Consider the following 26,973-nt stretch of genomic DNA (forward strand, 5'->3'; position numbering starts at 1 on the left):
TGTTTCTACAGTTGTGTGTTTTAAGATTAGAAGCTGTCATGCCCCCATTTCCCCTTAGGGCACTAATGACCAGCTATACTAAGAAGCACACTTACATTTTTCTCCCCTAGCTCCTTAATAGGATAATCTAGCGTTATTCTGGGTATATTTAACCATATTTTCTTGCTCAACAAAATAGAATTTAAATGAGATTTTAATCAGATAGTAAGCCTTATAGGACATTGGTTATTGAAGGGGTGGGTTAATGTTGGAGTGAGCTCAGCAGTTCAGTAAAGTGATTCAAGCCTTTTGCAGTGAACTTTTCCAGCCCAAACCACCACCTGTAAACTTGGAAGAATTTACAGATTAAGGCAGTTTATCCCCCTAACATCATCTATCACGATGGCACAGTTCACAACCACCTGCGTCACAGAAAGAAACATGTCTTTATTACGGTTACTGCCACCAGTGCAGCCTATCTCGGTAAAATATTATCCAAGTAGGGTTTTGTTACACAATAAGATCATAATTTGGCACCACTGAGTTAATAATAGTTTCAGCAAAAGATATATGTTGGTATCTCTATAAAAATAATTTTGTGTAAATTAGGGAGACTTACTTCAAAGGTCTTCTCAAAAGTTATGGTGTGGTTTTTTTTTTATCTTAAGCAAATGATGGAAACAATAAAATAACAAAATATAACAAAATGACAAAAAAATAAAATAAAATGATTTTGCTGAAATAATCTTTACTGGTTTTCTTGTGGAAAATTACTAATGCTTTAGCAATTTAGTAAAAATTTATTAGATTTAGTGATTTATAACAATTTAGAATTTAGCATCTTCATAGGATCTCAAGAAATTTTAATGAGCTTCATATTCTGAAAAGATTTTTCCTGAAAGTTTGTGGGAGGTTTCCTAAATCATAAAAAGTCCTGATAAAAAGGCTAATATTGGTAGGAGGGATAGAGTAAAAGATACTCTTTAAAAACCAAGTAAGGGGGCGCGTGAGTGGCTCAGTGGGTTAAAGCCTCTGCCTTCAGCTCAGGTCATGATCTCAGGGTCCTGGGATCGAGCCCTGCATCGGGCTCTCTGCTCAGCAGGGAGCCTGCTTTCCTTCCTCTCTCTGCCTACTTGTGATCTCTGTCTCTGTCAAATAAATAAATAAAATCTTAAAAAACAACAACAACAACAAAAACCAAGTAAGAATTGTCCTGAGTTATTTTTATCTTGGGAGTCTATCAGAATTGGTGATAAGCTTGCACAAGTGTGAAGTAATAATAAAGTGTGCACCAGGAAGTGTACTGTGACATTGTTTATAACGACAAAAGGTTGCAAACAACCGGGCTGCCTCTTTGGTGGGACCAGGTAAATAAATTCCGGGTCCTTATGAGTAGCAGGACAGTGTCGCTGTTAAAAGGAGGAGATGCTTTGGCTGCAGGGTGAGGAATGTGTGCCCAGATTTGCTTAATAAAAACAAGCTGCCCAGGAGTATGTAGTTTGCTGCCACTTGTATGTGTGGAATAAAACAACATGCAAATACCTGTTCGCTTATGCAAAATTCCCTTGGAAAGGACACCAAAAACTGGTGGCAGCTGGCTGGCCTAGAGCCGGGTAGGACGGGTGGGGAGAGGAGCATGAGGAAGACTTCTCTGTGTGTCCCGTCTGTGCCTTTTGTATTATATGCAGATATTTCGTATTAAAAAATAAATAGGAAGGAAATAGTCACTGGCCCTGTTGGTGTATTGAGGCAAGGAGGTATTGCTTGCCATCCCCCCATTGTTTTCCAGACTTCAGGTCCCCACTGCAGTCTTTTTCACACCTGACATACACTAGTCTTTAATTAAGGAATTCTTTGCTTTGTATCTCTGCAAAACAAAGTCTAAATAGGCCTTTACTTTTTAGAGGATTTTTTTTTCCCTTTGCAGGACCTGTTTTCTGGCTTTTCTTTTCTTTTTCTTTTTTTCTTTTTTTTTTTTTTTTTGGTGAATTCCTGATTGGTGATGATTTGGTAAAAAGTAAATAACATTCATCTTGTCAAAAATAGCCACAGGATAAAGTTAAACCAGTCATTCTCAATGGACATAGTTTCGATTGGAATTTTTTTTAAAGTCCAGCCAGGATGTTAAGGTTTTTATTTGTTGCAAATATATTCCTAGTTTGTTTGCTTTAAACTTTTTGTTACTATCAAAGTACAGAAGTTTAGGCATATAATCGGTTTTTCTTCTGTGTTTTTTAAACTTAAAAATAGAAAAATTATCTGGTCACTTGATCCATCTTGCTGTGCACCTGATTTTTAGAACCCGACTTCATATCTTGCTTCTTCTTGACCATTTTAGGCCTGAGCTTCAGGAAGTTTCACTGTGGGTTTATAGTATGTTTCTCCGCTTAGGGATACCTTGACCCAGTATATTATTTTATCCAGAAATGAGTGGATTCAGGGATTGGTACCAAACAGACTCACAGGATTGACTCATAAATTTAAAAATTAGAGTCTCAGGGTAGCTAATATTTGAGAAAGTTCCTTGGAAAATTTCCCAGTTGATAAATACACATTTCAGGTCATAGAGCTGCTTGATACTCTGAATACGATGGGAATTACGTAAATGTTTACATCAATTTAGGGTAACTGGTTAGAGTCCTTTTTTCTAATTTAGGGATTTTTCTTTTCTTTACTTTTTTAAGACTTTATTTATTTATTTGACAGAGATCACAAGTAGGCAGAGAGACAGGCAGAGAAAGAGGGGGAAGCAGGCTCCCCTCCGAGCACAGAGCCCCATGTGGGGCTCGATCCAGAACCTTGAGATTATGACCCTGAGATTATGAAGGCAGAGGCCCAACCCACTGAGCCACCCAGGTGCCCCTAATTTAGGGATTTTTCTACGTTTAGATAAAATATCATGGATTTTTAATTAGATTGCTCCATGTCCTAGAGAGTGCCAAGAACAAAATATTGTTCCCCGTACTTTTTTCACATGTTTTTCTTTTAAGAGGGTGTATGTCTGTCGACGTTCCAGAAACCTGAATTCCCCAGTTTCCTAGTTCCTGTCAGGAAAGAAACCACTCCAGGGTACTGTGATGGGGAAAGAAGAGAGGGTAGCCAAAATAACGTGAAGCCTCTGAAGAGTATATATTTGTGGGAGATACATACTTGGGTTTTCTCAAGTTATATTGACATTTTAGGAAGAAATGATTAATTCACTTTGGAGATATGTTACTCGTCATATTTATTGTCAGGTTCAATTTTCCCGTCTTGTACTTTCAGGGAGGAAATAATGCCGGCCATACAGTTGTTGTAGATTCTGTGGAATATGATTTTCATCTTCTACCCAGTGGAATAATTAACCCAAATGTTACTGCATTCATTGGTAAGTGTATGAACCAAACCACTTGGGGTCCCCCCTCAGTTGATAATTGTGTTCATTTTTCATTATCTGAGCTGATTTCATCTCTCACTACTCAAATGATTCATTGATCCCTTGTTAGTCTTCACCTTGGTACCTTCTGGAATATACCTAACTGGCTATTTTACAACTCTTTCTTTTAACGCTAATACTTTTTGGAATAGTTTGTGTTTAACTGTCATTGGCAATCTTAATTTTATAAACTAGATCATCAGGTTAACTTTCCAAACACTGATGCACAGTGAGCAATATAAGGGGTGTTTTGTGGATTGATTCTGAACCCTTATAACATGATGCAATCTGCAGTCTTCTAGTTTTTAATCTTTAAAAATGCTAATCACTTTTAACCCACTAAATTAACTTTCTCATCACTAATAGGATATGATTCCCTAATTTGAAAGGCCTTGATTTAGTGTCTGCTGTAACTTTGTTCCATTTGCCTAGAACGACGCAACTTGGTTCTTTCAAAAAATCAGTTTTACTTTGTTTTAAAGAAATTTCAAATTATACTGAATGTAATATTAGTGTTTTATATTCTATGTATTATGTATTTACATTACACTACTGTTTAAAACTGGAATCATTTCTGTGGTAACTCCCTTGATCAGATGTCCCATTTGTCAAAGTCTTCATTTTTACACTATTTTTACATTTTTACACTATTCTAGGTAAGGGTTATCGTAGATGTCTGTATTGTAAGTATAGATATTCAAGGTTGGGATTTGTTTGCTTTCCTTTAGGAAATGGTGTGGTCATTCATCTTCCCGGATTATTTGAGGAAGCAGAGAAAAATGTCCAAAAAGGAAAAGGTATGGAAAGAATGACCACTTTGCCTAGGGACTAGTTTGTTTTTTGGAAATTGCTCTGGGATCTCACGTCAGACAAAGTTAACATTTTGTCTTATACTTTAAAATTGCTGGTTACTGTGGGGCAGCTTTTTCAGTTAAATTGTATTCATTTTAATCAGTATTTTAAACAAAAGACACACACATTATGGTCATTGTGTAAGCCTGGACTTTTTACACCTGGGTCATCCGCAGAGTGTCTGTAGGCTGCTGGGATTACTGTCCACCGGCGGTGAGACTCAGAGATTCCTGAGTTCTTTTGGTCATTTGTGCTCAAGTCGGTGTCCCCATCTCCCAAACCAAACATTAACTTCCTGAGTCAGGAAACCAGTGAGGTCCCCTTTGCACACCGGGTCAGTCAGTCTTGTTTCTGTTGGTTATAGAGCCCAGGGATAAAAGTGGGTTGTTTACCTCCCTCCTTCCAAATGAAGGAGATGCTTCTTCTGTGACAGGTATTTACTTCCGGCTTCTCAAAAAAAAAATGTGTTTTAAGGCTTAATTTCCTGCCCTTCCTAGTAATCTCTTTTGGGTTTTTGGAAGGCTGTTTACATTCACTTTGGCTGCCTTGCTAGGGTTTTGTGGGTAATTTGGTCATGCAAATAATACGCAGTTGAGGAAAAGCATTGTTTCCCTTTAGCTTGGCTCCTATTTAAAATACTCAGTTTCATTATGTTGTGAAAGTTCATTGTTCAGGTTTAAAAGCAACAACCCAACCTCAAGTGTTCCTAGCAACTAAATCTGACTTCACGGAATCCTGCCTGCCCTCCTACCATCTCTGTTGTCCTCTCTGCATTTTTTACTTAGGTGTCGTTGGCTACTTTTGAATTTGGTCAGCTGGTTCCCATGTTGCCCTCTGTTCTCCTAAATCCCCTTTAAAAATTTTGCCCTCCTTTCTTTTTCCTTTTGGCCTGTCTTACCAGCTGAATCCGCTTTACTCTCTTTGTAATATTTTCTGTATAATATGCCTGAAGCTAACTTTAGAATACGTACTCACATGTCAAAAACAGCTATAGAGGGGGAGGCTTAATATTCCCGTTTCACTTTCAGCACTTCCTCTTTATAAAGAATCCTTTTCGAGACACATCTTTGGATATTATCAAAATTAACAGCGAAGTTTTACTATCTAGATACTAGCTTTGAAAATGTTTAGAGCCTCGCAGCTTATTCTTAGAATGCATGTAGCTCACTAAGGCACTGTCTTTAAAGAAACATATCCATTTAGATTCATTTATTCATTCAGCAGTAGTTCTTCGAACAGTTATGGGATGATAGGCCCCATGCTATGAAAATTCATGGTCCCTGCTCTCAGGCATTCACAGCTAAATGGAGAGATGTGTATATCGTGTTATAAGTCATTGTAGTAAGGTCGGTGGTTGATAGTGCTTTGGAGGAATTAGTGAGAACATTTTATTATTTAATCCCACCTATTTATAATTGTCTTTTGGGAAAACCCTTTCCTGGTCTGCAGCTAATTACCCCTCCCCTGCCTCTAACAGTAATGACCTTTTCCTCCGATTTGCTTTTGGATTCTTTGAAGTATATTATGTGGATTTGGTTGGCTTACATTTGGAGCTGTTTAGAATAAAATACTTAAAAAGACAGAATAAGTGAATGAGTGTAGATATAATATATGACAGGTGAGAAAATTTTTGTTTAACGTGTTTCCTATACAGAAGACAAGATGTGTAAGTGATTACTTCTGTGAAAAACACTTTTAAACATTGTATTTCTAAAGAAATGAGATATTATACAAAGTGTTTAATACATTGTATCTTTTTTCTCCTTCTCTCTAGGTCTGGAAGGCTGGGAAAAAAGGCTTATCATATCTGACAGAGCTCATATTGGTAAGGGGCACATAACACATTTAACTGTCTTATTGTCAGAAACTTGTCACATGGTAGCATTTAGCAGCCAATTTTTCTTTAATTTTAGTGAAGGCTAAATAGGATGGATTATATAGTTGGGCTCCAAAGACATGAAATCTTAGTAATTTTTTCCTTTTTTTCTTTTTTGGTCTTTTGTTAAGCCTAGTCCTTAACTAGGCTCAGTTTTACCAATTTCTGAAGAAAGAATTAGCTAACCAAATGAGTCATAAAAGCAGGATTTCACAAGACATCTCTAATTCTGGTATAAAATACACTGCATCAAAATATTTATTTGCACATTAATTATGTAAAAGCAGGTATGCTCTCTGGCAAATTATTGAGTGAACTCTTTGTGTCTTAAATGTAATAATGCAGCTTTTTCAATGGTCCAGACTTTATTCAGAGTAGCCTTCTCCTCCATGATTAGTTAGAGCAAACTGGATTCTCAAGGTAATTTCAGCCCCACTAACAAATTTGAAGTTTGTTTCCCTATTACTCTCCTATCTGAGGTGATGGAATTGTTAATTATCGAGACAATAACCCGGAAAGAGAGACTGGACTGGTACAAACTCTTCTGTTGTATTTAAGCACGGGTGTCCCCTGAGGCAGTGGCTACTCTGGTTTTAGCCTTGACCCCCATTTAAGAGCAGCGCCAGTAGGGATACCTGGGTGGCTCAGTCTGAAGGGTCTGACTCTTGACCTCAGCTCAGGTCTCCATCTCAGGGTCCTGAGTTCAAGCCCCGCCTTGGGCTCCACCCTGGGCACGGAGCCTGCCTGTATTTAAAAAACAGCAAAAAAAGAGGAGCCCATCAAAGTTTTTAAGTACCCGTGCCTCCAGATAACAGTCAGGGGCTGGAAGTCTGTGCGTAGCCTCAGTAATGCAAGAAAATAGCTTCTTTGAAGTAAACTGTGCTGGACTGAAATGTTTTACTCACTTTTTCTAGCCTCTTCAGAAGCTTACTAGATCATTGACTTTGGACCTTTCTTTTCTTTATATAAGCATTTAAAGCTGCACACTGCCTTAGCTGCATTGCAAAGATACTGACATTTTGTATGTTTATTTCCATTCAGTAGAAAATACTTGGTATTGTTTTTGTGATTTCTGTTTGACCTATGAATTATTGAGAAATGTTTAAATTTCTAAATATTGGATGATTTTTCTGATTTCTCTTATTTCTAATTCTGTTGCAGACAGAGAATATACTTTATGTATGATCTCCATCTTTTTAAATTTGTTGAAACTTGTTTTCTGGCCCAGCACAGGGTCTGTTTTGGTTAGTGTTCTACATGCACTTAGAATACGTGTTCTTTTGAGTAGAGTTGTTCTGTGTCCTAGCTGATTTTTTTCCTGCTTGCTGTCAGTCACCTAGAAAGAGGCATGTTGAAACCTCCAACAAGAATTGAGGACTTGTCTATTTTTCTTTTCAGTTTTTGTCAATTTTTGCTTTGTCTGCTTTGAAGCTCAGGTAGATTGCATGTGTATTTAAATTTACATTTTTGATGAGTTAACTCTTTCATCATGATGAAATGTCCTCCTTTTCTATGGTAATATTCCTTATTCTTTAATACTCCTTAATATCAAAGCTTACTTCAATATTAATATAGCCAGCAGAGCTTTTTTTTTTTTTTTTTTAAGATTTTATTTATTCATTTGAGAAAGAGAGAGTGAGAGAGAACATGAGAGGGTTCGAGAAGGTCAGAGTGAGAAGCAGACTCCCTGTGGAGCTGGGAGCCTGATGTGGGACTTGATCCCAGGGCTCTAGGACCATGACCTGAGCCGAAGGCAGTCGCTTAGGCAACTGAGCCACCCAGGCACCCCAGCCAGCAGAGCTTTCTTGAGATTAGTATTTGCATGGTCTTTTTCAATCTAATAATCTTTAATCTATCTATATCTTTATATTGACAGGACATTTATTATAGTCTAAATATAGTTAAGCCTTGCCTTTTATTCATTGTGACAATGTTGCTTTTAATTGAAGTGTTTAAATCATTTATTTTTAATATAGTTAATTATCAGTATGATTGTATTTATATCTTTTTTCTGTTTGTTCATTTTGTTTGTCTTTGTTCTTTTTGCTGATTTCTTTTAGATTTAACATTTTAAATATTATCTGCACTATTAGTTTACACCTCCTGTTTTGTGAATTTGGGTAGTTGTTCTGGGATAATATACAACTTTAAGTGATCATTATCCACCTTAAAATAATAACATTTAACCCAAGGTTTTTTTTTTTAAGATTTTATTTATTCGTTTGACAGAGAGAGATCACAAGTAGGCAGAGAGGCAGGTAGAGGCGGGGCAAGGGGGTGGTGAAGCAGGCTCCCCGCTGAGCAGAGACACCCCCCCCCCCAAGCAGGGCTTGCAGGGCTCGATCCCAGGACTCTGATGAGATCATGACCTGAGCTGAAGACAGAGGTTTAACCCACTGAGCCACCCAGGTGCCCCATAACCCAAGATTTTTATAAGAAAATGTTTCAGTTTCCCTCTTCCAGTCCCTTGTGTCATTATTGTCCTACATTTCATGTCCGCATCATAATAAACTCTATAATGTGTTCTTAATAGTTTTGCTTTGAACAGCCAGTTTCCTTACAGAGAAATCTAAGAAGGAGTCCATTGTTGGCCTGTTCTTTACAATTACCATACTTTAGCAATTACACAAGAAACTATTATAATTGTGCCCTGTCTCATTGAAATGCATAACAAAATTTGTGGTGTAAGAGATCCTTGTTGAGGGAAAGAGACCCGAGAAGTGGCTGAGACTTCAAATTTTTTTAAACATTTGAAATGCAAGTTGTTGGGGGGTCTGTCCTTTGACTCAGCAACTCCCTGATGAAAGACCTGGTGTGGTGCCTGGTACGGTGGTGGGCACCAAGGATCCAGAAAAGACCAATGAAAATTCCTAATGGAACTTATAGTAGGGGGAGACATAATAAATGAGATGAACATGTGATAATGTGCCATGGCACGTAGCGATGAGTTCCAAGGAGAGAAGGGAGCCCCATGGACCATCTGGCAGTCTCTAGGAGGCGGGTGGGGATCTATAACTTGAGATAAAGTGGCTGGGGACATTTCACTATGGAGATGACGTTCACAGCATCTGCTGAAGGGGATGACCGATGAATAGGCTCCAGAGACACGTAGTACAACACCGAGACTGTTGATAACAGTGCTGTATTGTCACTTAAAAATCTGCTCAGGGGGTAGATCTCACGTTAAGTGACCACAATTTAAAGAACAAAAACCAAAAAACACTTCGAGGAAAGAAGACCTGAGGAGATAGGAGACGTCAGCAAAGTGGATACTCTGGGTACTGAGGCTCACACTGGACACATTCGTACGGTGTAACATTAATAGTGTTAATAAAACTTAATGATAATAACAAAAAAAGATGGTGTTAATGAAATTTACCTATTGAACATGCATAATCATCTTTTATAAAAATTAAACTGAGTCCCCAAGGCAGCATTTTTTGTCCTCAGTATAGAAAATGGAAGAGATATTCAACGCAACTTCACACAAAAACTGTTCTCTCAAAAACAGTGTTGGTGGAGGTATTAAGGCTCCATGCCACAACGGAGCTTTATGAAAGTAATTATGTTGATTTCCCTAATAGCTCCCTGGGGCCTAGAAAAACCTAAAAACCATTAGCTCTGTGGCAAGGTACTAAATTAACTTCTGAAAAATATGGTTTACCTGCTTTCCATCAACCATTTACTTGTGATTTGCCATGTGCCTTTGTAACTCATTTGAACATAGAAGATAAAGCAGATACTTAAATATAAAATGTCTTTTCTTTCAAAAGAAATGGTCTCCTCCAACATCTCAGTTTTTGTCCTAACTGACTAGCAAGGTCGGAATTTAATGAAACAACTTCTTAAGAACTATTTTGGCCCCTCAAAAGTAGATGAGAAAGGAAGGCTATAAGGTATATACTAAATTAGGAACATGACAGTAAACTAATTCCTATTGTATATGATAGCTATTGTTAGAAATAAGTAAACATTTTAACATAGCACACAATACAGCAAAATGCCCAGTAAGTGCACAGTATTTTACCCCTTTCACCACTGACTACCTTGTTATACAGAACCTTTATCGTGCCTGAAAAAGCTACTCTGCTAGTCAAGCATGTGACAGACCTATACACTGACAGCTTTAAGACAGTGATGAAAGAAATTAAGTCAGACACAAATAAATGGAAAAATACTCTGTGCCCAGGGACTGGAAGAATTAATATTGTTAAAATGTCCATATTACCCGGAGCAATCTACAGATTAGTGCAATCTCTCTCAAAATTACAGTGGTATTTTTCACAGAAGTAGAACAAGCAATCGTAAAACTTGTATGGAACTACAAAGAAGTGGAATAGTCCGGGCAGTTCTGAGCAAGAAAACCCCAAAACCCCACAGACTCAAAGACAGGAAGAACACATTGGTAACTGCCAGAGACAGGCAGTTGGTAGGGGTGTGCAAAACGGGCGAGGGTGGTCAGAAGTTACAGACTTCCAGTTACAGGATAAAAATGTCACAGAGATGTCCTGGACAGCATGGCGTCTCTAGTTAATAATACCGTGTGGCATTATTTGAAAGTTGCTAAGATAATAGATCTTAGATGTTCTCAGCATGGGGTACCTGGGTGGCTCAATCAGGAGAGTATCCGGCTCTCGATCTTGGGTCTTGATCTCAGGGGTGTGAGTTCAAGCCCCACGTTGGACATGGAGCCTAGTTAAGAAAAACAAAAAAAAAAGTTCTCATCACACACACAAAAAAATCTGTGGCTGTTTATGGTGTTGGATGTTAACTAAACTCACTGTGGCAGTCATTTTGCTGTATATACAAATACCCAGTCATTATGTTCTGCACCTGAAACTAATGTTGTATGTCTATATATCTCCATTAAAAAAAAAAGCTTCTCTGATGACTTTTCCTAGTTATTATCTAGTCCCCCTCACCAAGGGTAACCACTGTTCTCTCCTCATAGATTGGTTTCCTTTGTGTTTGAATTTTATACAAATTACACATTTATGTAATCTGTTGTGTCTGACTTCCACTCAGCAGTGTGCCCATTCGAGTCCTCCATATTATTAAATGAAGCAGTACCTTACTTTCATTGCTGAATTGTATATCCCCTTTTATGAATATGGGACAGTTTATCCATTTTTACCATGGATGAAACTTTGAGTCATTTCCAATATTGAGTTATTACAAGTAATATTGCTTTGCACGTTCCCGTAAATATCTTGTGGTATACGATAGGCCACTGTAGTTTAAGGATATCACCCAGTTCTGTGACACTGAGACAGACAGTGATTTAGAGGATAATTTTAAATCACACAATAAAAATCTAGTTTCTATATTGTGATCACCTAGTGTAGGAAGTATTAGAACTCCCCATGAGACCACTAGGGAAGCCCATTAGTCTGCGCTTATTAACTTTGCAGGCAGAGGAAATGATTGCCTTGACAATTCTGCAGTGTCTCAGAAAGGGAACTTAGGGCAAAAAGGCTTTAGGATCAAATCCTAGAGGCTAGGGTTGATCAGACAGTGGCTTAAGGCCTGATCTTGATTTTTTTTTTTTTTTCCCAGTTTCTACATCTATAACTACAACATTAGTTTTCTGACACTGCCAAATAATTCTTTTACACATGCCACCACTAGTTCTAGGAACCTCATATCAGTCATTCTGTTTAAAATTTATACATTTCAACTTACTGGGTACAGTAGCAATCATTAGTGAAAAGAAGCCATGGTTTAATGTATGGAAAAATGATCCAGTTGTACTTAGTGTGTGAATTTTATGGTACGTAAATTATATTCCCATAAGGTTTTTTTTTTTTTTTGAAACAAAAGAAGCCTTGGTTAAAAGTTTGAAGACCAGGGGCACCTGGGTGGCTCAGTGGGTTAAAGCTTCTGCCTTCGGCTCAGGTCATGCTCCCAGGGTTCTGGGATCAAGCCCCACATGGGGCTCTCTGCTCAGCAGGGAGGCTGCTTCCCCCCCCCACCCCGCTTGCCTCTCTGCCTACTTGTGATTTCTGTCAAATAAATAAATAAAATCTTAAAAAAAAAAAAGTTTGAAGACCAAATTCTAGACCTGCCTGTCCCATAAAGTCGCTATTTACTCAGTCGGTTAAATATTTGAGAACTTGTAGGCTCAGGAAATCAACTGGTAAGCTAACTGACATGGTCCCAAGACTCATAAAATACTGGTGAGAGAGAGTGAGCATGTGGGCGTGAGTGCGCTTGCGTGTCCAGGCCCAGGAAAAGGCATACTCAGGCGGAAGGGTATGCCTTGTAGCCTCGGCTGCGGAAGATTGTCCGTGTGACCCAAGGGCAGAAAGGGGGCCCCAGGTGAAAGAGTGCGCTATCCATGCACAGAGGCCACATCAAATTATCCTTTTTCTTTCGAGCAATAGAAAGCCATTGACTTTTAAAGGCATGGGGGTAGTGACATCATATTTGTGTCTTGGAAAGATGGCTTTGTTGCATTAAAAATTACGAATTCGAGATGTCCAGGAGTGGAAATATGCACCCTCATTAGTTGGCTAGAGTTTTGCTGGAGACAGTGGAAGCTCGTGAGAGACTGGTGAGAGAGAGAGAGAGAGAGAGAGAGATGGCAGAATAAGCCAGAGATGTCTGGAGGGTAGAAGCTGAAGAAAGAGGGTATCCTAGTAAACTGAACTTCATAGAATTGTGGGGTACCCTCTTACTGACAGTTCCTAAAACCACAACATAGGTTGCAGTTAGTAGGAATGAACAGTCGGGCATATTTCCCTATTTGTATACCTGTTGGCATACTAAACCTTCGCTCCCACCATTGTTGCTGCTTTTTAAAATGCATACACTTGGGGTACCAGGTGTCACAGTTGGTTGAGTCCCAGTTCTTGGTTTTAGCTCAGGTCGTCGGGCTCCACACTTAGCGTGGAGTTTGGTTGAGATCCTCTTTCCCTCTCCCTTTGCCCCTCCTGCCCGTGCCCCCTCTCTCTCTTTCTCTTTCTGTCTCCTCCCCCATAAATAAATCTTTTAAAAAAAATAAAATGCATCCATTTGATTAGTCCTGATGAAATTAGGCTAAGGGATTTATAGCTTAAGTAATTCAAAATGCAGTATGTTTTGCTCTTCCTGTATTACCTTTGTTTCGACAACAATTGTGATTTTTTTTTCCCCTCAGTATTCGATTTTCATCAAGCCGCTGATGGTATCCAGGAGCAACAGAGACAAGAACAAGCAGGAAAAAAGTAGGGGTTTTTTTTGTTTGTTTTTATTTTCGGTGCAGTTTAAGCATATCCAGACCCTAATGTTTAAATTGTAGGCCAGAGGTTTAAGAAAAATTATTAGAATATCCTGTTTAGATTCTAGAGAAAATCAATAGGATTGTGAAATTAAACTTATAGAAAATAGCAAAGACAGAAAATAGTCAAAGTACCTTCATTCGATGTGATGATCTGACCACAAGAACTCCATCTTTCTTGTCTAACTCAAAGCTTGTTCTGATTTATTTTTAAGCTTGGGTACCACAAAAAAGGGCATTGGCCCAGTTTATTCTTCCAAAGCTGCTCGGAGTGGACTGCGGATGTGTGATCTGGTTTCTGACTTTGATGGCTTCTCTGAGAGGTAACTAACTTGGTTTTCAGAGTGAAAGAGCAAATGGGGTTTTTGGAATTTCTCAAATCCAGGACGCAAATTGGTATTCTAGGATGGAATTTTTCAAATTGGAATTTTTCAATTCCAGGATGCAAAATCAGTTGTGGTTGACTTTTTTGGTTTAATTTGGACTGTAAAGTTATTTTTATTACTTAATTTCAAATTAAACTTCACGAAAAGTAACCTCATGATGGTATCCTAGCAGTACTCCCAAGAAAGCAAAGCCAAAATTATATTTAAGGATTGGGGTTTGGAATGGTTTGCTGAGAAACAGATTTCAGGGGATGCTTTGGTGGGGTTACCACATCCTAAAGTCTTGATCCTCCGATTTTCAGTTCTGGAGACTCCCCCCCCCCCCACCTTACCCCTACCAAGACATAATTAGGCTCTTGGGTGCTGGTGAACTGTTGTGTACCAAACTCACCTTAAAAAATAGAAATTGCCTCATTGACACTCTCTAGAAAAATCTCCATGAGAAACCTAATCGTCATCGAAGCTTTATGGTGACTCAGTGACAGAGAGTTTGGTGGTTGCATTTAATAACACTAGGCATCAAAGGCTTTACCTCTGTCTCTTTTAAAAGCATCGTGTAGGGGCGCCTGGGTGGCTCAGCGGGTTAAGCCTCTGCCTTCGGCTCGGGTCATGATCTCAGGGTCCTGGGATCGAGCCCCACATCGGGCTCTCGGCTCAGCAGGGAGCCTGCTTCCCCCCCTCTCTCTGCCTGCCTCTCTGCCAGTTGTGACCTCTCTCTCTCTCTCTCTCTCTCTCTCTGTCAAATAAATAAATAAATAAATCTTTAAAAAAAAAAAAAAAAGCGTGTAGACCGTCCCCTTTTATTTTTCACACAGTGTAATATAATTCAGATTTAAGTGTTGTTACAGATTTAAGTTCTTCCCCTTCCCTCCACACACGTCATCTTCCACACACACATTATGTTGTTGGTATTCCTAAATTTGAATTAAAAATACTATTTTTGAGTGTATCATTATTCATGTGATTGATCTGTTTAGATTTTTTTTCTTAGAATATAGCTTCAGTTTGGGATTCATTTGTTATTAAAACCACTTATCTACAGAAACCATTTGAATTGAATGATATTATTTGGACTATTTTTAGTTGAACTGATGTCTTGATTTATCTGTGTTTCTCAGGTTCAAAGTTCTGGCTAACCAGTACAAATCTATATACCCCACTCTGGAAATCGACATTGAAGGCGAATTACAAAAACTCAAGGTAGTGCTTTCATGTCCTTTTTAAAACTTGTTTGCCAGATTGGCATCTAAGACCTTTCATTCATTCAGGCTTTGCATTAGGACCTGCAAACATAAGAATTAAGAACATAGAATGTTAATTTCCTTTATGGAAATTACACTGTGAGAAGTTATATGTTAAATAATTTATAGTATAATAAGTGCCACACAGGTATGTGTAAAGCACTGAAGATAAGAACTAGTAAAGCAAATTACTTGTCATCTTTAAGTCTAAAAGCATATAGGCCTACCTAAAAGGACAGGACATGTTTGAGTCACTTCACATGATGTGACTGAAAGAAAAGTTTGAGTAGGGAGCAGAGAGTAGGAGTTCACGGGTCTTGTATTGGTCTTACATACGCAGTGATAGGGAGTTTGTCTTTGTATCCTGGAGTTAATGAAAGGCTATTGAGTAATTCTGAGCAGAAAAAAGACTAGATTTGTATTAAATAAAAATCCCTCCTAGCAATGTGGAGCATAGATCAACAGAGGGGCAGACAGCAGGAGATAACTTGTAAAGCTAGCTGGGCCTATCTGGAAGGATGCCCCATGGGGCCGGTGTCTGTAGCTCTTTGTCTTAAAAGACAAACTAGGTGATTGGCCAAAGGTTGGGTCCATGTGTGGCTGTTTTTAGGTGTCAGTGTTGCCTGAGTTTGTCAGTAGGCAAATCTCCTACCCTTTCCACTTCACATTTGTCCCTGATGTTTGGTGTGTTTCGAGCTGGGCCCTATGTATCTGATTATTACTTCTTCTCTTCTATAAATAGGTATGAACGTGAATTCCAGAGCTGAATAGGAATTTATAAACCTCATATGCCATTCTAGAATGGTTGTAAACCTTGAGCATATCTACTCACTAAATTCCTTAAGCAGGGGTGGCAGGGTCAGGGGGGACCTCCAAGGAAGAATCTGAATGTTGGGTATTTAGATTTCAGTGTATTGCTCGTTGCTTAGAATAGACTGCCATCTTCTTTTCATTCTGTCACGCAACAAATATTTCAAATTTATTACCGGCAACTTGGAAATATTTATGCACTAAAGTGTGGATATGGCTTTTTGGTTCTGTTTTATCCATGTTTCATGTGCATGTAAAGCAGATGAATAATTGTGAAGAAAGTTGGAGAAGGAGATTCTTAATAGGTGGTAGATATCAAATCAGCACTTTAAGGAATAGGGGACATGGTGAATGGCATGGTCATTTCCGGCATAACGAAAGGTCTAAACCAGGAATGATAAGCAAGAGGCTAGAGCTGAGGGGACGGGGGTGGTATGGATATAACATGTTCAGTGAGTTCATGAGTGGATGGTAGAATTTCCATATTAGATTGGCTGAATAGGAAACATGGTTGAAACTATATTTTATTGTAGTTATACTTTGGGCCTTGGGGAACTCTTGTTTATATTACATTTTTAATTGAATTCAAAAATTAAGCAGTATTATTAATACTTTTAATATGTTTTGTGAGAGTTTTAGAATGCTTATGTGTAAAATAGTATTTGCTATTATCTGCTAGTAATGCTGCTGAGATGCTGCTATAACGGACGGAATACTGTGGCAAAAGAATATTAACGGTTACCGCTGTTTACATGCTCGGCCGCGTCACTTGTGACTCACACCAACATTTTGGCAGTCCCTGGATGCATGTTTCAAAGCTCTTGGTTACATGGATTATAAATGCAGTTTTTTAAATACCTCCCAGAATATAAAAGCACAATGTAGTATACTCAGCTCTTTTTATTTTCCCGAGAGCTGGTTCTTGAAGGATGGAAGGCCGTCATCATTACTTGCAGTGGTTAACATAGAACCTTTAAATTTCATTGTTTCTCCACTGATTTTGAGCTGGAGTCTCTTCTGGTTCTGGAGCATCAAGACGAGAGACCAGAGCTAATCCAAATATACCGTAGGGTGGGTGCCATCACCAACCCCCTTCTGCTTTACACGAGTTAAGTTTGCTTTGTCACAGAATTTTACTTGGCGAGTTTTACTTATACCGATCATGTTGGGAACTTATTAGCACACACTGAAATTGGTTTTTGTCTCCGTCAATAGGGTTATATGGAAAGGATTAAACCAATGGTGAGAGATGGAGTTTATTTCCTCTACGAGGCCCTGCATGGACCACCAAAGAAAATCTTGGTAGAAGGTGCAAATGCAGCACTCTTAGATATTGATTTTGGTAAGTGAGCTATGACTTGCCGGAGCTTAACCCAGCCCTGAAGTACTTAGGGTATAAATAATTAATGTTTGCCTTTACGGGTTTTAAAACAAGGCTTTTAGCTTGTATATTTAGGAATGATGACATTTGTCACCTACTAATCTTTTTTTTTAAGCACTATTGTAGAATACACAATGCATATATTACATTTTATAGTTTATTAGAAAAATGAAATCACTATTTGGGTCAGTGGATTTAGGATTCTGTAAACTGATTTCAGTGTTTGGCTCATGCTCTGTTTGCTTGAAACTAAGATGATTAGAGGAGTCCTGTGGAACGATCTTTAATTCAGCCTTTTTTTAAATATTGAGAACTAATAAACATTGTCATTAAACATGCGTATCCTAAGATCTGTGGAAATCTGCTTAACTCCCTGGGCCTAAGATTCTGAGTGGATTAGGTCATTTCTTCCACCTTCAAAAAGTTAAGGCTTTAATATCTTCCAGCTACTGCCCCATTAGGTTGTTGGCCTTTCTCTCTGAACATGATCTCAAAGGATAAGTCAGTGTTCTCAGCTCTTACTGACATTTCATTGGCTTTTGACTCTCAAGTAAACCAATTAAAGAAAAAGTATTATTTCTATTACAGTAGATATGTATTTTTGGACTCCATAATATGCCTGTGGAATCTGGAAAGAAAGCAGAGTGTCTGGTTAGATGTGGATACTTCAAGTAGGAACAGGATCTTTAGGGATGAAGGAGTACACTCCTCTTCGCTTCTGTTGTCATTTTTGGGATTATTCCCTTAATAGAGATGAGAAGCTAGGATAATGAATACCACCGAATTCTTAGTATACTGCTGTCACTCTAGATTGTGGCTGTATCTTAAAAATCTGTATCAAGAAAACAATAAATTCATTTTTAAAACAATAGGAACATGTTAAAAACACGTAGATTAAAAAAGTCTGCATAGTAGAATAACGCCCGGGGTTCGGCATGAAATTATTCAGCGATCCATTAGGTGAGTACCAGCCATACAGAGCTAACTGACTGCACACACTTGAAGAGCCTTCCCAGAATGAGCGCCGCGGGGATAGCTCTGACCACTGTGGTTTGCTCTCATTCCGGACAGAAGGGCTCAAGACTAAAGGCTGAGGTTTGAGAGGGCGGTTATAGTCAAGTCTGTCCAGTACCTAGAATGTACTCAAATGCATATTTTTTTACAGTAATTGTTTCAGAGTAATGTATATCTGTGTGTGTATAATATTTGTTTCTTTTTTAGGAACTTACCCTTTTGTGACCTCTTCGAACTGTACGGTCGGAGGTGTCTGTACCGGGTTGGGAATGCCCCCGCAAAATGTTGGGGAAGTGTATGGGGTCGTGAAAGCTTACACAACTCGAGTTGGCATTGGTGCCTTCCCAACAGAGCAGGACAATGTAAGTCTGTTTTTCACTAGATCCAGTTCTGAAAGTTTTAAAATAAAACTTCCGTGTCTCCTGGGTGGCTTGGTTGGTTTAGTGTCCGACTCTTGGTTTTGGCTCAGACTGTGATGTTGTGGTTGTGGGATCAAGCCCTGCATGGGCTCCGTGCTCAGAGTGGAATCTGCTTTAGATCCCCTGTTTCTCGCTTGTTCTCTTCTCAAACAAACAAACATAAATAAAAAAAATCTTACAGGGTGGCTCAGTTGGTTAAGTGTCTGCCTTCAGCTCAGGTCATGATCCCAGGGTCCTGGGAACCAGCCCCAGGTTGGGCTCTTTGCTCAGCGGGGAGCCTGCTTTTCCCTCTCCCTCTGCGGTTCCCCCTGCTTGTGCTCTTTCTCCCTCTCTCTGTCAAATAAACAAAGCTTTAAAATATAAAATAAAAACTACTTTTTTCCCTCTTATTTCTTATCTTCCTGTGCTTTCTACGGAAGTGGCAGCTGATTGGCAACAAAAGACAAAGGGGTAGAGAGTACTTAAAGGTAACTGTAAGCGCCAGGCTGCATGAAGGTGGGTTTATGAGGGAGGTTGAGATAGTGAAGGGGAAAGAAATGGTTAAAAATAAGAACTGGGGGCACCTGGGTTAAATGGGTTAAGCCTCTGCCTTCAGCTCAGGTCATGATCTCAGGGTCCTGGGATTGAGCCCCGAGTCAGGCTCTCTGCTCAGTGGGGAGCCTGCTTCCCCCTCTCTCTCTCTGCCTGCCTCTCTGCCTCCTTGTGGTCTCTCTCTCTTTCTCTCTCAAATAAATAAATAAAATCTAAAATAAATAAATAAATAAGAACTGCCTTTCACTAAGAGCTTGTTAGGAGCAGGGGCTAAGAGTGACTTCAAGACTTGCTCTAATCCTAGCCAACACCTCTGCAGTGGTGACGTCGGGCCAGGCACTGTCCAAGTATTGTATTCTCAGAAGCTCTTTGGACCTCATAACCCTAGGTGAGCTGGGTGGTGTCACTGTCCCCCTTCTACACAAGAGGAAACAGGCACGGAGAGCTGAAATCACTTGTGCAAAGTCACACAGAGGGACGTGGCTGGGATTCAGATCTGACAGATTGATGTCAGAATACAAGAAATCAGAAAGGTGTAAATGAGGGAATAGATAGATGATAAGTGAAAAATTGGGTTGTAAGGAATGGCTGTGGCTTAGATCTTTTTTTTTTTTTTAAGTTTATTTATTTATTTTTTTTTAAGAATTTTATTTTTTTGTCAGAGAGAGACAGCACCAGCAGGGGTAGCGGAAGTCAGAGGGAGAAACGGACTCCCTGCTGCGCAGAGAGCCCGATGTAGGACTTAATTCCAGGATCCTGAGATCATGACCTGAGCAAAAAGCAGACCCTGAACTGACTGAGCCACCCAGCCACCCTGTGGCTTAGATCTTGAGCATTGCCGTCAGCCTTCATTCTTTCCGAGAGGGCGTTGTGCTGTCCAGAACTACTGACTAGCTGACAGTTTGTCTTACGATTTTCAGGAGGATCATTGAACTGCAGTTCTTGGAACAATTGGCTTGTCTATTTTAATAAATTTAATAAATAATTAACAACCTTGTTTCTAATATGCAGCATTTTATATGTTAATCTAAATTTTAAGAAGTTATCTAACATCGTAAAAAATACTGGTTTTACAGAAATGGTAAAAATTGAAGCCAAAAGTGGATCTGTTCCAAATAATGCCTACTTCACACATCATCGGTATGGAATTCTGTCTTCCACTGAGTAATTTTTTGGAAGATGTCATCTCTATAAGATTTTGACTTGTTATGTGATCTTATGCATAATTCTGCTAGATTTACAGCATTGGTGTTATAATCCTAAAGTCCTATTTTCTGTTTTCTAGGAAATTGGAGAATTATTACAAACAAGAGGTCGAGAGTTTGGGGTAACCACTGGAAGGAAAAGAAGGTGTGGCTGGCTGGACCTGGTTTTGCTCAAATATGCTCATATGATTAATGGATTTACTGCGTAAGTATTCTTAGAAACATTTCTTTCAGGGAACTAAGGTACAGTTCATGACCACAGGTTACATTTTGTGGAGTGCAAGCTTGAAAAGTAGTACCCTGGTAGAAAAAGTTCACTGTTTAGTCTCCCAGATGAAATCATAGCTCAGGGTTCAAGTGGACCAAGATCTAGGGGAAGGGGACCCACGGGAAAAGGCCCCAGGTTGTCTTCCTACACATCCACAGTTGGGAAAAAGGATTCCTGTTACTCCCCCGTGCATATCGGTATAGAGGGAAGTGAGATAGGTAGGTAGGTAGGTAGGTAGATGGTGCGTTTTGCTTATATGGAGGGGAGGCAATATAACCCATTTAGGGCATGATTAATGTCTAACTCAAATCTCAGATTCACGCGTTGTGCCATGACTTTGGTTAAGTGAATCTTTCTGTGCCTTTTCCATCATCTTTAAAATCCAGATAATAATTGGGGCGCCTGGGTGACTCAGTGGGTTAAAGCCTCTGCCTTCGGCTCTGGTCATGATCCCATGGCCTTGAGATTGCGCCCCACATCAGGCTTTCTGCTCGGCAGGGAGCCTGCTTCCTCCTCTCTGTCTGCCACTCTGTCTACTTGTGATCTCTCTCTGTCAAATAAATAAATAAAATCTTAAAAATAAATAAATAAACAAAATCTAGATAATAATATTACCTACTTCGTGTGGGTGTTTGGAAAATTAGGTGAGAAATACAGTGAGAGCATATAGCGCCCTGCCTGGCTCCCTGAAATCACTCGGTGAAAAGTTGCTGTTCACACGTGTACATAAATATGTAAACAAATGTATTCTAGTTTGTATTAATTTGACTTAACTTCCAGCAAATAACAAATAAAGGATAAAAAAATAATTTGCGGATAAGAATGCCAAACCTACTGTTTTCTCTAATTGTATAGATTTTTCCTTTAAAACTATTTCCCAGCCAGTTTATTGGGAGATTTGATGTATTTTGAAGAGGTTTGCTGTTTGAACATTGCCTTTCCTTCCACTTAGGTTGGCACTTACCAAATTGGATATTTTGGACATGTTTACGGAAATTAAAGTTGGAGTTGCTTACAAGTTAGATGGTGAAATCATACCTCATTTCCCAGGTACTTTTTTCCATCTGTGATATAAAGAATATTATTAGGTGAACATGTTAGAGCCATTTCATGAAGTTCTGTGTAGTTTGTGGTATAGAGCCATGGGGTTGATACCCTCTTTGTGGATAGCACAAGTATATTCACATGTTTTTGGCATTTGTTTCATAGCTGCTGTGCATTTGAATCCTGGATTGTAGTAGTAAGCATGTGTTCAGACTCAAAATAGGAAAGAGAAACATGGTCCCTCTGAGCTCAGCCAGCTGTGCTGTTCCCGAATCTCATCTTCCCTACTTTGAAAGTAACTTCTATGTAGGCATGCTTCTCTTCCTGGAGAAACGTGGGGTAGGAGAAAAGAGTGCTACTCAAAAGAGTAAGCAGGCTCCTAATACATTTACCCACCCTGTTGTCGAAGCCACAGGAATGATTTTCTCATTTCCTATGTCAAAAAGTGGGTGGTTGTAGGAAGACTTCCTACATGAGGCACTGTGTTTCTTCAGGCATATCTTTAGTTATAAGATTTTTTCAGTTACTCAGGAAGTTCCATAAATGTTTCCAGCTTCCAGAAGTAGGAACTGTTCATTTGTTTAGTCACCCTATAAGCCTGGGAATATGCCAAACAAAGGAATATGCACTTGAATGAAACTTGGTAGGCTGGTACAGGTTTTGTGACTTGATGGTGATGACCAGTCCTTGGCAACCAAGGATCACCTCAAGTTCTTAGAAACACATTTAAAATCATTACCTGTTAGTCTGACATTTGGGCCATCTCCAGTCTGGTTTCTCTTGACTGTTCTTTTCCTTGATTGTGGATCACTGTTTCTATGACCAATGACTTCTGGTTGAATGCGCTTAATGTTGTAGTGACTCAGATTCTGTTATCCTCCTCTAAAGAGTGTTGGTTCTTGTTTCAGCGGACAGTTGAATTACTGGCTGATCATCTTGAACTTGCATAAGCTCAGTTTTCTGTATAGTTACATGAAGAGCCCCGGGTGTTTTTCCCAAACCTTTAACCTGGTGTGGGTCAATCTCCAAATTCTGTCTCCTCTGTGGATCTCGGTAGCTTGGTTTTAGGCTTTGTTATGGAAGGTCTGTAGTCAGTTATACTCGTGAACATGGTTTTTTAAATTTTAAGGAGCAGCCTTTCTGCTCTCCCAGCTGGACGCCAGGAGAGTTACCAAGGTGTAAAGAGATCGCTCTAGTCGGGCAGTGCTGGAGCTCCAGTGTATCCCGTCCCTTCCCTTCTCTTAGCACTGCTTGACCTCTAGAACCTGTCCCCTCAACTGTGTGACAGCTAACATCTGGTAAGCCTTCCGGTGATCCCCTGGGTCCCTCCCGTGTGAAGTTGAACGTTAGCTTTGGGACTCTCACATGGACTTCGGAGGGGTGGGAGCTCCCTGTATAGCCCCCTCCTCTGACACTTGACCGTGATGCCTCTCGCCACTTCAGCTTCCCTGAAACCTGATTATCCGCCTTCTCAGCTCAGTGGGGCCACTGTTCTCCACTGACTGGTGTCGTGGCTTCCAGGGGCCGGGAAATTGTCCCTGGGTAGAGAGTTGTGTAGTTTCAGGACTTGCTTGGGAGTTTTCTTTTTCTCAGAACCTGTGGTTTTGTGCCGCCTGTTGTCCACATTGACCAGTCGTGGGATTTGGGCTGTTCCAAGGAGGCAGCTCCCTTCAGCGGGGGGCAGTTTCTGAGTGCAAGTCCTCCGTGGGCAGTGCTTCCACGGGCGGGGGAATGAGTGTCTCAGTCCCAACGTGGGAAGCCTGGACAGAATCCCCACAGCATCCTCTGTGACAGCCCTCGTTAAACTGTTCTTACTTTTCGTACATTTTCCGTTCCTGTTAGGAGATACAGAGAAAATGGTTAGGCGAGATAATAAAGAAAATTTCCAGGTCAGCTTTGTACAATCACAAAATCAGTAGATCTCCCAGATGAGAGCACGTTTGCAAGTCTCCTTTCTGTGAGGTTGCCACCTGGATGCAGGTCCATAATCTCTAATCCACGGTGGGGTATCTAAAAAGCTCTAAAAATGGAAAGTTTAAAGTTTGGCACCAAGGTCCTTTGACAGCAAAACTTGAGTTGCTGTTAGAACTGATAATCTCTCTGCTTTGAGTGAATTAGCCTGTCGTCGCTGCTGGACTGTGTTGGATTATGAAAACGTTGCCTCAGGTGGTCAGTGTCCTTTCTGACCTTCCTGCACTCTGGGAAACTGCATTCCAGAACTCCTCTGGCTCCAAGGATTTTCATAAGAGATCATGAACCTTTGACATAGCAAAAAGCTGTTTGGCAACAGGCAGCATTCCACCATGGAAAAACAGATTTACTCTTTAACTTTCAGCAAACCAAGAAGTCTTAAATAAAGTTGAAGTTCAGTATAAGACACTGCCAGGTTGGAGCACAGACATATCAAATGCAAGGACGTTTAAAGAACTGCCTGTTAATGCACAAAATTACGTTCGATTTATTGAAGATGAGCTTCAAATTCCAGGTAAGTGTACTTTATGAACAACGGTCTTTCTTCTGTTTCTAACTTAACGGTCTACCTTTGAGATACAATAAAAGAAAGATCAGTATTATTTTGTAGAGTGTTCGTGATTTGCATCAGTGTCCTGGAAAATATAAAATAATCTTATTTCTTAGAGTAAATATAGTCATCTTTCTTTAATCCTTTGTACGCCTGAAGACAGTAGGTTACCTCACACTGTTTTGACTCTGTCTTAATTCTCTACAAACTGGTTTTTACCCCGTGACATTCATGCTTGTTGCTTTCTCCCTCTTAGTCACAAAGCCTTTTGTATCTTCACCTCCACCAAAAATGGTTTGTGGTTTTTCCATTTGCAATTAAACTACCCTTGGGAGTTGGGGGGGGTTGCTTGAATAATTAGGAAATTACTGGTACAGAAAATAGGAAATCCAGTTTGAAAAAATATAAGAGGAGAGGAAAGAATAAAACTTTATTAAAAAACAAGCTGGCCAGGGAGTTGTCCAGGGAGTTAGGCATAACCAGGTTATAGCTGTGACTAGTTAATGGAAGTTTTTAACACATTGCTTTCTTCTTCTACTTGTACTGGTAGAGATTGGAAAGACAAAAGCAAAGTGGGTAGAAGGTGTCCTTTATGTAGAATCTATTGTGCACTTATTCTGATTTGTATTGTGGTTTGTCTCAAATACTAGTCTTGCTTTCCAGATTGCTAGCTGCCCCAGCCAGCGTGATGTCCAACTTAGTCAGCATGTTTGCTATGGCTCTTAGTCAACATTTTTTTGAAATACAAGTGAGAGTGAATTTAACAATGTCCTGTATAAAATTCCATGCAGGTTAACCCATGTGGTATAATATTTAGAGATTCCTATAGACTGGTTCAGTCTGTGCAAGTTCAAACAGTATTCTCTTCTAGCTGTTTCTACTTCTTTGAGATGCAAAAGTTACACTGTCATCTCTTAGCATCCCACTTTTATCAAAGATGCTTAGATCTTATCTAGTAATTAGGGACTTAATCCAGGGTTCTTTAAGTCTCTGGTGGTTTGGGCCAGTATTTTGCTAACCTAAGTATTAGGCATTGAAGACTTGGAAATACAATGATTAAAACTGGAACTGGTAAGGCACACACCTGCACTGGTGTGTTCCGTTTAGAAATCAGCCTGGTCTTCTAGCAGGACAGCAAAGGATAGCAAAGGGTATCTGGAAAGTTAAATAGTGACCCTGAGAAGAGTGGGGATCTTTTCATCCCAAGGATTGAACATTATAAATGAATTGATACTATTCTTGTACTTTCTTCTCTTACCAGTGAAATGGATCGGGGTAGGTAAATCCAGAGAGTCTATGATTCAGCTCTTTTAAGGATTTCCAGTGACGCAAGAAACACTCCTTCAGGAGGGAGGGAAAGGACTTTATTAAATATTTCATTTATGATCTGCAAATTTCAAGAAGAAAGACATCAAAGTGAGTTTTAAACCCTAGAGTTGTTTCCAGTCCCTGAAGATGGCTGGCTGATGTGGAGAGAAACTTCTGGCATGTTCCAGTGTCAGTCGCCTCCGCTGGCAGAATTGCCGAGTCATGTGTTGCTCCTGCTGCTCATGGTGCCACGTTTTCTTTCAGTGTTTAGTCATAGTATGATCTGTGTTGTTTGAAATCTAAAATAGAATTCCTTTCAGTGTAGTTTTTCTTCACTCTTGTCATTGTGCGTTCTTAGGTTTTATCTCTACTAAACGGGAAGAACAATTAATGCAGTTTTGCACAAATATTTTTTACATTCTGGTCATTCAATTTATCAGTGTGATCTTTGCCTTTAGGAAAAAAATGATGAAAAGAGGATTCTGTAAACTTTTGTAATGCTATAAATTCTGTTTAACTTGTTAACTGTTTATTTTCTGCTGAGACCATTGCAAATTTGAGCTTTGGCGAGGGAGGGGGAGGGGATTATATTCACGTATCCTTTAATTTGTACAGAACACAAAACTTACTTCACTGTAAATTATTTAATACATTGGGCATTTAATTAAATGTCCAGAGAAAGATGTTCCCTAAAACAACAATCTTCATGTTTAAAAATATTAGTCATTAAAAGATCGTTGTGATAATTGGTGGATATTTTTCTTTAATTTCAGGCATTAACTCTGAAATGTATAGCTGTTTTTTTTTTTTAAATCTTACCATTATTTCTAAATCTAGTGGATTGATTTTCAACATTGTGCCTGCCAGTATGCCTACAGAATTATCTATAAGTGTCCACATGAACCCAAATTGTCAGTCATAATTTTGATCATGCCTTTATTTTTTCTTTCTTGGAAAAAAGAGGTGTTGTTTTGACAATTAGGCTTAACCTACTGTGTTGTAGATTATCCTTCAGTGAACTATTTTAAATGTTTAAATTAGGTGCCACTTAAATTTATTTTATTATACCATCAATAGCTGATTAAAAAGAACCAAATATTTCTAGTATGGTTTGTGTATTGTGTTTTTGTTCTAGTAAAAGAAGTACTGGTAATACTAGTATATAAAAGAAGAGCTTTATTCCTGTAGTATGTGGGGATGGGGTGGGGAGACATCAAAACAGACTTAGAAAAGAATGTAAATACCTTTTGTCTTCACTAGACATATTTTTATTAATACTTCCGAAAATTCTGAAATAGAGCCAGCCTTGCTGGATTCAACAAACAAAAAGGATAGTACAGATGATCTTACAAGCCCATTGCCAATCAATAATGACTTTTGTGTAAAATTCGTATTTAATATTACAATAAATAATTTTTATTTATGCTAATGGAAATTGAATGGGCTTTTATTTCTCCTTACCCTT

The 26,973-nt window shown here is 39.2% G+C and overlaps 1 protein-coding gene across 2 annotated transcripts in view; it reads left to right on the top strand.

Annotated features, from left to right (window-relative positions):
* The window catches only part of ADSS2 (adenylosuccinate synthase 2), a 35,012-nt gene extending 8,758 nt beyond the window's left edge, over positions 1 to 26,254 (top strand). Inside the window, exons 2-13 of one of the 2 annotated variants that reach the window (XM_032862887.1) lie at positions 3,244 to 3,346; positions 4,123 to 4,191; positions 6,021 to 6,071; positions 13,261 to 13,327; positions 13,596 to 13,703; positions 14,885 to 14,966; positions 17,033 to 17,159; positions 18,420 to 18,574; positions 20,448 to 20,572; positions 21,588 to 21,685; positions 24,015 to 24,164; positions 24,457 to 25,017. In XM_032862887.1, the coding sequence (XP_032718778.1) occupies positions 3,244 to 3,346; positions 4,123 to 4,191; positions 6,021 to 6,071; positions 13,261 to 13,327; positions 13,596 to 13,703; positions 14,885 to 14,966; positions 17,033 to 17,159; positions 18,420 to 18,574; positions 20,448 to 20,572; positions 21,588 to 21,685; positions 24,015 to 24,164; positions 24,457 to 24,521 (1,200 nt within the window). In that variant the 3' untranslated portion in view covers positions 24,522 to 25,017. Of the gene's footprint in view, positions 1 to 3,243; positions 3,347 to 4,122; positions 4,192 to 6,020; positions 6,072 to 13,260; positions 13,328 to 13,595; positions 13,704 to 14,884; positions 14,967 to 17,032; positions 17,160 to 18,419; positions 18,575 to 20,447; positions 20,573 to 21,587; positions 21,686 to 24,014; positions 24,165 to 24,456; positions 25,018 to 25,461 lie in introns of those variants that run through there. The other variant, XM_032862888.1, reaches the window with a different exon arrangement.
* Positions 26,255 to 26,973: the final 719 nt, after the last annotated feature.

This window comes from Lontra canadensis, unplaced genomic scaffold (assembly GCF_010015895.1).
Source record: "Lontra canadensis isolate GAN:19392208 unplaced genomic scaffold, GSC_riverotter_1.0 scaffold24, whole genome shotgun sequence".
NCBI classification, from domain to species: domain Eukaryota; kingdom Metazoa; phylum Chordata; class Mammalia; order Carnivora; family Mustelidae; genus Lontra; species Lontra canadensis.